The sequence below is a fragment of the Pundamilia nyererei genome, unplaced genomic scaffold (genome assembly GCF_000239375.1).
Source record: "Pundamilia nyererei isolate P.nyererei 1_Seehausen unplaced genomic scaffold, PunNye1.0 scaffold00065, whole genome shotgun sequence".
NCBI lineage: Eukaryota > Metazoa > Chordata > Actinopteri > Cichliformes > Cichlidae > Pundamilia > Pundamilia nyererei.
In genome coordinates, this window is record NW_005187466.1 from 929506 (window position 1) to 939220 (window position 9715).

General features: G+C 38.2%; 1 protein-coding gene across 2 annotated transcripts in view; it reads left to right on the forward strand.

Annotated features, from left to right (window-relative positions):
• Positions 1–963: 963 nt before the first annotated feature.
• Positions 964–9715, forward strand: part of armh3 (armadillo like helical domain containing 3) — a 23776-nt gene continuing 15024 nt past the window's right edge. For both annotated transcript variants that reach the window (XM_005735741.1, XM_005735742.1), the window contains exons 1-13: positions 964–1064; positions 2272–2381; positions 2477–2533; positions 2899–3045; positions 3942–4049; positions 4213–4305; positions 4396–4470; positions 4580–4666; positions 5443–5499; positions 5629–5672; positions 6183–6290; positions 7993–8068; positions 9077–9170. In XM_005735741.1, coding sequence (XP_005735798.1) covers positions 2280–2381; positions 2477–2533; positions 2899–3045; positions 3942–4049; positions 4213–4305; positions 4396–4470; positions 4580–4666; positions 5443–5499; positions 5629–5672; positions 6183–6290; positions 7993–8068; positions 9077–9170 — 1048 coding nt within the window. In that variant the 5' untranslated portion in view covers positions 964–1064; positions 2272–2279. The remainder of the gene's footprint in view (positions 1065–2271; positions 2382–2476; positions 2534–2898; positions 3046–3941; positions 4050–4212; positions 4306–4395; positions 4471–4579; positions 4667–5442; positions 5500–5628; positions 5673–6182; positions 6291–7992; positions 8069–9076; positions 9171–9715) is intronic.

Below are 9715 nucleotides of genomic sequence, written 5' to 3' on the forward strand. Positions count from 1 at the left end.
ATAGAATACACAAATCTGTCGCATCATAAAAAGTACTGTAATCATTTTAACACTTTATTTGTTTTGTAATTTAGAATCTTTGGCTAAAATTGTGTGATATATTAAAGCAAATAGTTGTTTTCCCAGGTTGATGTGGGATCAACATCACCTAGAAGGGGCTGTGTAGTAAAGGTGCACTGGCTATAACTACAGAAAATATAATAATAACGTTTAGACTCTTTGTTTAATTAACATTGTCACCACTTCAAAAATGAAACAAAACAAAACACAAGCAAAAAATAGACTTTTAGCTGTCTACCATGTCGACAGGAATAAACCAGTCATATCTAAGTAGGCCTGTAACTGGGAGCCACCATCCGAACGTGGCCAGCAATGTCCTCACAAGTAAAAGTCTGTACTGCTATTTGACTTGATTGTGCTTCACTTATATGTGACACAACACCTTTTCTGTGAACCACAACATGCTCCAGTTTTTTTTCGTAATTGCTAAACATCTGTCCTTTCTGCTGCATATTTTTGAATCGGAGTGGGTTGATAATCTTGCAGAGATGTGACCCTCTCAGTTATTCCCATTTTACAATGAGTTATTCTCCAGAGTCCCAGTCTTATATTAAATTATAATGAGTTAACGGGTAGGACAGTTTGTACACAGATAGTAAATATTTAATTTTAATCATTCTCTTTGTCACTCAGGGGTAAAAGTTTCAAAAGTAAAAATAGAAAAGGACAAATATATGAGCTCATGCATTTGCGTGAATATCAGCATCCATATGTCTGGTGTCTATATTTTCCTCATTCATTCATACAGACACGTACTGTAGTATCAGTGTTTGACAGTGTCAGCACTGTTAAATTGTCAAAATGTTCACTGTGTCTCCTTTGCCCGGAAAAGCTGCCCTATGGCGTAAACATGTTGCAATAAGTGTAGCGCTAGGACCCTGCAGATAAGCAGGAGAGTGTCGACAGCCGTATGCTAGCAGATACTGACTGTATGCTAGCAGATACTGTTGTTACAAGAATTCATGAACTGCAATAGCAGCATAGGTTTTAAAACTTTAATAGAGGTAAGAACAGACGACAGCCACCAATCTAAACAACACAGTAACATTGCTAATAATCCCTTTCAGATATCAGCTGACAGCCAAATCGTTGTTAATATCTTTGTGTGACAAATATTAAGCTACGTAGCGTTAGCTTCAGCTGGGAGGAATCTGGGCATTTTATTAGATTAACATTTAATGACCTAACCGCTAAAGTGCTTTTCGGATGTCTGCTGGACAACAGTGCATGCTACATGATGTGTTGCCGTTTGTTGTTTACTGCTTGATCCCACCAAGTTAGGTGGCATTGGTTAGCAAGCTAATGTTAGCTGACAAGCTAGTACTTCAACGTCCAGTTGGCTTAATACTGATCAGTGTGAGCAAATGTCAATATGATATATGATACTCAGATAATCAATTGATGCAAGCCCATAAGATGTTGGAAATGCAAACTGATAATGCACGTTCATTTTAAACGTATTACTCGGTCTGATTATGGGAAAATAACTTCTTAAATAAAAACTGTATACTTACATTCATAACCTGTTCATTATAAAAAGGGTGTGGGACAAAGGCACGAAATCTTGAAAAACAGGTCAGACTATTATCTGTTTCTTATCCTTTCTTTTATTCAAACAATACAGAATATTAATAGCCTTGTTTTTATAATAATCAATTGACGATTGTGGCTCCACAAGCCAGTGCACTCCTAGGGCCAGTCCTAAGTTTGGTCACAGAGGACATCTGGCATAAAATCCTTTACCAAATCAAACATACAGATTTTGAAGGATGAGATTTCCATATTGGATTGGTCGGGGAGTCTGGGTTAACAAGAACTACCTCTGGTGCTGTTGACCAGCAGGGTACAGGTAAAAACTGTGTGCTGGAGAGGGGGGAAGGCATATTCAGTACAGCGAGAAAGAAGGAATGACAGGAGTGTGGAGGTGAGGAATTTAAATGTTGGAACTATGACTGGTAAAGGGAGAGTGCTGGCTGGATACATTGTACAAAGGATGCTGATTATGGACCTACCAGGTGGGGAAAAAGGAAGAACACAGGGACAATTCGTGGATGTAGTGAAGGAGGACATGCAAAGAGTTGGTTTGACGAAGGAAAAAGCTAGGAATACAGAGAGATGGAAGAAGATAATCTGCTCTAAAGGGAGCAGCTGAAAAAAGAAGACAAATACTCATTAAATATATATGTCTTTTAACTGTGGTTATCTTCTCAGACTTAATCATGTCTCAGGTGGAGAAGAAGGCAGGGCTGCTGAGGAGGACGTCATCCTCTAAAAAGCCCTTGAAAGAGAAGGTGGTCCTCATGTATGATGAGATTTTTGCAGTGAGTATCATAGAAAGTCAAACAATGTCGATGTTGAGAGTTTTGAGAAATGCATTATGTTCAAGTGCTAACAATGTCATTTCTGCTTGATTTAGAAAGAAGACCCAGCAAAAAATAACCCTCGTTTCTGGGATGAGCTGTTTCTTATGAAGGTAAGGAGAAAGAAGTGTGCTGCATAACAGGAAATCTCTCACAGTGCACACTGTGGTTATGTGAAGCTGCAGCAGTGATGTGATGCACATAGTTTAAAGAATGCATACTTTAGAAAAGAGGAAGTACTGATGCTCAAATCAAATACACTGCAACCAAATACTGCAGAGATAAGGACTTTGAAGATTGCCAGGCAGTATAATTTGCATTTATTGTGATACTTCTCTACTATGAATGGTTAGGCTCTTGCTTTTTTAACAGGAGAGTAGTCTGAGATTTTGAAGTGAATCTTTTATATGACTTATGCACCCTTAACGTTTAATTCTCCTTGCCTTTCACTCAACACTTTTATCTTTTTTACCCGCAGGTGAACCTAGAGTACCTGGAGTCAAAGTTGGAGAGTGTGGATGGGGAGGACGTCCAGCGCATTCAAGACAACATCAACTCTCTGTTTCACCACTGCGTTCAGGCTCTGGGAGAGGAGCACCAGATCAAAGTGGTCAATGCCCTGCAGGTAACTATCACCTGGATTTTCAACTGCGTGCACATTGTGTATATAATCATCACATTAGGAGCAATCTAAGTATGTTGATCAGGCTGTTAGCTTCTTTTGACTGATAAATTATGTTAGCTTGACTCCATATTTTTATTTTAAAATATCATTTCACAAAAATGTGGAAATGTGTGTTGTGGTTTTTAAAAAATAAAAAATATTTAGGTTAATGGCATTCTATAATGAGTGTGTTGATATGCATAGAGGTGTTATGATTGCAGTTTATAATAACTACAGTACTAAAGCTTAACCCTGTTAAATAATGAAACATACTAAAACTATTTTTCTCCTTGATGCAGTAACAGCGACAATATCATCCCATGACTGTTGTTGTCTCATGCAGGATTTATGGACCTGCATCAGTATTGCTTTTTAGGTCTTTTTCTATTCAGAGTGAAGTTTAAGTATGCAACCAATGCAGAAGTACCCACCTGCAGTGCCCTTAAAAAACAACACCGTGTAGCCTGGTGGCACTGACATTATGTAGCAGTTGAATGCTGATTGGTTGAAAAGCTGGGTTAAACAGAAAAGGGAGCAATAGCAGAGTTCACCATAAACACCATCAAGCATGGAAAAAAAATCCAAAATCAAAACCGCACACTCAAAAAGCCCATAGATCTGTCACAACACAGCAGAGTCATTACCGTGTAGTATGACTTCTGTCTATCAAAACTCAAATATATAGTACATATTTACCTGATGTTCCACACCTTTGAGGCATCTCCCCTTGCTGTAAATCTTCGAAAATCTGCATAACATTTAAAAATTACCAATGCAAAATGATGTGGGGTGCTTTACAGACGTGCCGATTCATGAAACATGTGTTAAGCAGCCCATGTGTCCTCCTTTACTTCCAGACTCTCTGTGCACTTTTCCGAGGGGTCCACCAGAAGAACAAGTCGGCGTCCGGGTTTGATATTATCAACATGCTCATGGGGTTTGATAAGGCTGAGCAAAGGATGAAGGTATGTTAGACTCTAAACCAAAATAGAAAGAAATAGAAAATAGAAATAGAAAGGAAATTGAGTGAAGTCGATTAGTAAATAAAGATGTAAAGGGAAAGATGGGTTGAGTTGTTGCTGTTTTTTTACTCATTCATACACTTCCTTTTGTTTGTGTCTCCTGCAGGACCTGATGGAGAGACTGGACAGCCTTCTCTGTGGAGACAGCTCAGAGAGTCTCAAGAGCCTTTGCCTCAAACTGTTGCTGTGTTTGGTGACGGTGAGATGGAGCATGTATGATAATTATCATTTGATATGCTTGTTCTGCTGTTACACAAAATGTTACAGCTGTTGAAATATTGTGTTACAGGTAACAGACAATATTAGCCAGAACACTATACTAGAATATGTGATGATCAATAGCATCTTTGAAGCCATTCTTCAGGTAAATCATTTGAATAGAAAATATAATTCTGTGATTTTCAGTTATATTTTGAAATTGTCTCTCAGCTCTGGTTCTATTCATCTTTGCTCTCTGTTTGTTTCCTGCTCAGATTCTGTCAGATGCATCCAGCAGAGGGCAGCATGGTTATGATGCTGTGGTGCTTCTGGCTCTCCTGGTGAACTATAGAAAATATGAGGTCTGTTTGATGTGCATATGCTGACTTTTGACTGTGCTAGCGTTTCTTCATATAAAGCTTTTTCTACAATAGGCATGAACTCCAGTATAAAACCCATGTCAGACTGAACTGGGTTGTGTATCCAAAAGCAAAGATCAACCTCCTGTTCTCCGACGAATCTCCTTCTGGAAACTGATATGTATCTTCTGCTGTAAAGTCCAAAAATGAGAAGATATGTTAAAGGCAATTATTAGTCTCTAAACACAGAAACAGTAGAGAATAATAGGTAAAAATAACTAAGAGGAAGAAAATAACTCGGGCGTTTTAAATCATGTTTCCAGAATATTAATGGTGCCACACTCTGATTAGTTAAGCCAGTGTGGATGAGGGGTAAAACAGTGTCTTCATGCATCATCAGGGTGACTTTACCGGCTGACTGTTTCTATTTGTAGTCTTACTGGGATGCCAGCTTGGGTGCATCGGGGACAAAAAGAATAATATTCCAGCATCCAGTTTCTGCACTTGGTATAGATTTTAAAAACATTATTTTTTTGTACCAAAGCCCTTCTTGACGCCATATTTTCACCCTCTAGAAAGAAAAATAACCTTCAAAAAGGATGATGTATTTTTATTTGCATTTCTGAACATTGCATTGCTTAGCCTGACCAGTTAAATGTTGCAGGTTGTTAGTGTATATACTGGGTAGGAGGCTCTTGAGTTAGTAAGTTATAATAAATAAAGAATGGTCTTTCATGGTCTTTAATAATAAAGTATTTACTTTTCCTTTTCTGTTATAGTCTGTGAATCCATACATTGTAAAGCTCTCCATTGTGGATGATGAACCAACACTAGATGTAAGTATGCTGTCACTAGCTGTTCTTTGTAATTGCAGAATAATAAATAGCCAGCCTGATGTAGGTGGTCTTTACATCAGACAGATAATCAAAGCTTTCACTGACACCTTGAATGTTTTTCTTTTCCAGGGAATGGGTATGGTTGTCCACCAAGCTCTGACAGAATATAACAGGTGAGATTTAAAACTTCCATCTGTCAAAAAGGTGTTTTTAATGATGCAGTACATAGTGTGCTGAGAGTGTTGGTACCATCAGTTTAGTTTGATGTATCCTGCAAATGTTCTATTTCTATTCTCCTTAAAAGAAAACAGGCCTTCATAGCTTTAGTTATTTATATCTGACAGCTTTCTTTGGGAGTCTGTAATGTTTTTTGGATGAGGAAAGGTTCAGATATTAAAATGCTGTGTGTGAAGGAGGTCTTGTCTGTCTGCGTGCATAGACAGACACATCAAAATGATGGATGGTGGCTCAATGCACTTCATTGTTTTTGTGTATAAACTGATTGCCCGTAGATAATAAACTGCAGAGAGCAAAAGGAGGTGTTAGGTAAATGTGTGTTAGGTTAGGCATGGCTGTTTTTATTGCTCTCTTTTGTGGCTTACCTGCCTTTCATTAATTTGTCATTCACTCCTCTTTTTTTGTTCTTTCTACTTTCTGTCCATCTGGTCTTTTTCTCTTTTTAGGCAGTACAAAGACAAAGAGGAGGAGAACCAGGGTGGCTTCTTTTCTACCCTCACTAGTATGGTGGGCAGCATGTTTATAGCAGATGCTGATGAGAAGCTCTCCGTACAGTAAGTGCAAAGCTGTTTCACTTCCTACATCAGACAGATTCATTGTTCTTTATACTCAAGTTAAAAGTAACAGGACAGAATTAGAGTACGAATGAACAGGTTGGCTGAAATACTATAAACAGAAGGAAGACACTCAGATATTAATAAGTCTAACCCAGTATTTACTGTTATATTTACAATGTGTTACATATAGTTTTTAATGTCTTTAAGTCCATTTGTCAGAACCTCAGTTTCATTAATAAAAACAAGATTTATCTGGTAGAATTTTAGATATCTCGCCATGTTATTTCATCATTTAGATGCATGGACTTGCATGGAATTAAATCACTATTTTTGCCCATCAGTCCACATCCAGTAAGCCATAATAACACAGGAGCATTTGATTGTGGCCTTTGTCTAAACCACTTAGACAAAGGTACTATAATTTTGCTTTTGCTCCATTTGCATCCATTTTTCAGGTGATGAGTAGACCGAGTGCTCCTCTGAAATAGTGCTTGTGTCATCAGATTAGACGATTTGTTTGCTCTTGCTTTGTTGCTCATTTTCAGTTCCATATTAGTCTTGCAGGACTTAAAGTCTTTGTATTATACTGGACTTTAGTTTAGCATTTCAGTTAATGCTGTCTCTGAAATAAGTTCCATTCCAAGCCATCTTCATTCTCATTGGATGCCCCTTGCAAACAGAACATTTTTACAACAGGTGGGTGGGGCTTCTGGGCTCGCAGACATAGATGTGTGCTTGAGATGTCCATAGTAGGTATACACGCTCTCTGTGACATCATACCGATCTAAAAGTAGAAAAACATTGTGAAACTGAGTGTTGAGATCAGTCTGATATATATAGTCAGCTGCTGTATAATTCTCTCAGTCACTTCAGTCTTGCTAGTTTACCACCAAGGCCTGATGCTTTGTCCTCCTTCAGGAGGTTCTCTGATCTCTCCGTTAGGGTTAGGGGTCGGGGTTTTTCTTACACCTTTTTTACTTTACTATTTAGTTTGAGTTTTGAGTTAATGCTGAACTGAAGGAAAAGTTTTGTTTCAGATTTCTTGCATCTCACAGGTTTTGGGCTGCTGTGCTTGTGGGTTTATAAATCATTTGTAGGCTTCTTCTGGTTTATTCCTCACTACAGCTTTACAGCAGATGTTGTAGGAAGTTTATTGGACTTCTTGGCTTGGTATATAATCACTTTTTCACTGTGAGTTATTTAGTCTAGACTGACGGGGAAAAATATATAGCAGTAGACAATATAACTTTTATGTGGTATGATGTTTTTGAAGAAAGTAGAAGATAAAAACTGTTGCATTGTTTAGTACAGACAGTTTGGCTCAGGCCAGCTAACTTAATATGTTTAAAACTGCAGTCAAATACTTGTGTTCATAATCAGTATACTCACTGTTGTTTTACATGACTAATGTCCCAATTTCTATCAACATAAAAATGGACAATGCATTACGAGGGAATTTGGGAAATGATTTATTATTCTGTTCAAACATTGTGCAGTAGTTAATGACACAGAAAATTAAAAAAGTGACCTGCTGATGCGTGAAGCCGTTGTTAAGAAACTTTGAGCAGCAGAGTGCTTTTCCAGTTGTTCCTTGAGCTTGACTGGATCAAAGGCTGGAACACTCAGTCCACTATTTTGTAAAATTTGGATATTTATCCAATAAAAAAAGTGTTCTCTCTAACTTAACTTTCATTTCAAGGACAAATGAGGCGATTCTGCTGGCACTCTATGAGGCTGTGCATCTCAACCGCAACTTCATCACTGTCTTGGCACAGGTAACATACAACACTTTTTTGTGTTCTTCTATGCTCACAGCTTTTGGATGTTAGAGGTCAAGTAAAAGTTATTCCACCCCTTACTTTTTCTGTAATTTTGTATGTTGATGCCTTTTTGCCTGCGCTGTAACTCACAGAAAGTTGGTAAGAAACTACCTTGTCTTCATTTATGATTTAATTTAAAGAGATATTACAGGTGGTCCTCACGCTAAGCAAAGGTCCTCAGGTCCAAAAGTTCCTGAGGTTCTCAGACTGCAATGAGAATTCAGACAACTTTGAGTTTTATGATTTCATCTTTAGCAAACCTTATCATTTACCTCCTCTCGAGGTTGAAATCTTTTTAATCTTAAATCTTCAGCTACACATGGTATCTGTGAGATGATTTGCCAATAACGACCGATGCGCAGACCAGTGGTTAAGAGTAGAAGTGGAAACACGCATCACTTTTTATGTATAAGTGGGCACAGGAAAAACTGTTTTATCATGAGGAGACCTTTGAAAGAACCAGGCCCGGGGAAGGACAGCCATGTGTTGTGAGTGGCTGGGCTGTCAGTGAAACAGAAGAGAGAAAAAAAGAGACTATAGAGAGAAAATACTAACTATGGGAGTTAATTACATGCATTTGTCATATATAAAGGCTTCGGAAGTGAAAAGATTGGAGTTGCTTGCAATTTAATGTGTTTTGCTCTTTTAGTATAAATGACTTGATAAGAGTAAAGCGTTTGAGCTAACGACCTAAATAAGGATAAGATGGCAGCCTCAGGACCAGCTCACAAATGTGCTGCTTTTTTGCAGTGTTGTGCTGATTTGCATATTTCAGGGTAAATGAAGAGATTAGGTGAATGATTAGTGCATCGTTCTGTAGATGTTTCACTCTCCTAAACGTAATCTGTCTCTACTACTCTTCTTGTTTTCTCACTGACTCAGCTTTTCTTTACATTATGAGACTCTAGGCAAGGTTAATCACTGTTAATGAGGTGTTTTTATGTGTGTCATGTCTTTCCACAGAGCCATCCCGAGATCGACATTGCCGCCACACCTACCACCACTACTCCAACCACCCCTACGACGCCACTTGGCACAACGCCGCCCTCCCTTGACAGTAAGCTGTACACTTAATATTTTGATTCAGACACGCGTAGACTCAGAAAAGCTTACATGATGTCAGGGGCATTAATCATTGGTTTCGGAGGGCAACTCTCACTGGCTTTATATCACTGTTTGGGAGCACATTTTAAAGTTTCTAGAAAGAATATTTGTTGACCGCAGTAGTCAGTCAACAGACCGTTTTAAAGGCGTTGTCTGGAGGTTGAAAATTGATTGAATAGACTCAGTTACAGGATTCGGTTTTTTAACCTAAAAAACTGTAACCTTGTCTTCTTTGATATAAAAAAAAAAAGACCCTTCAAAGCACCTGAATAGGCCGAGAGCACTGCAAAGGTCTCTAAAGCTGTGGAGCGTTAATGGTCTCTGCTTCTTTGCGTCCATTTAATCGTAACTTTTAATATGCATTTTTAAACACTCCCTTTGAATCTGGCAGCTTTTGTTCACGTTTGCTTTTAAACACTCAAAAGCAAAGAGGCAGAAATAAAAAATACAGTTTGTGCTCTTTACCTGATAGAATTGAGTTCCTAATACACACTCGAT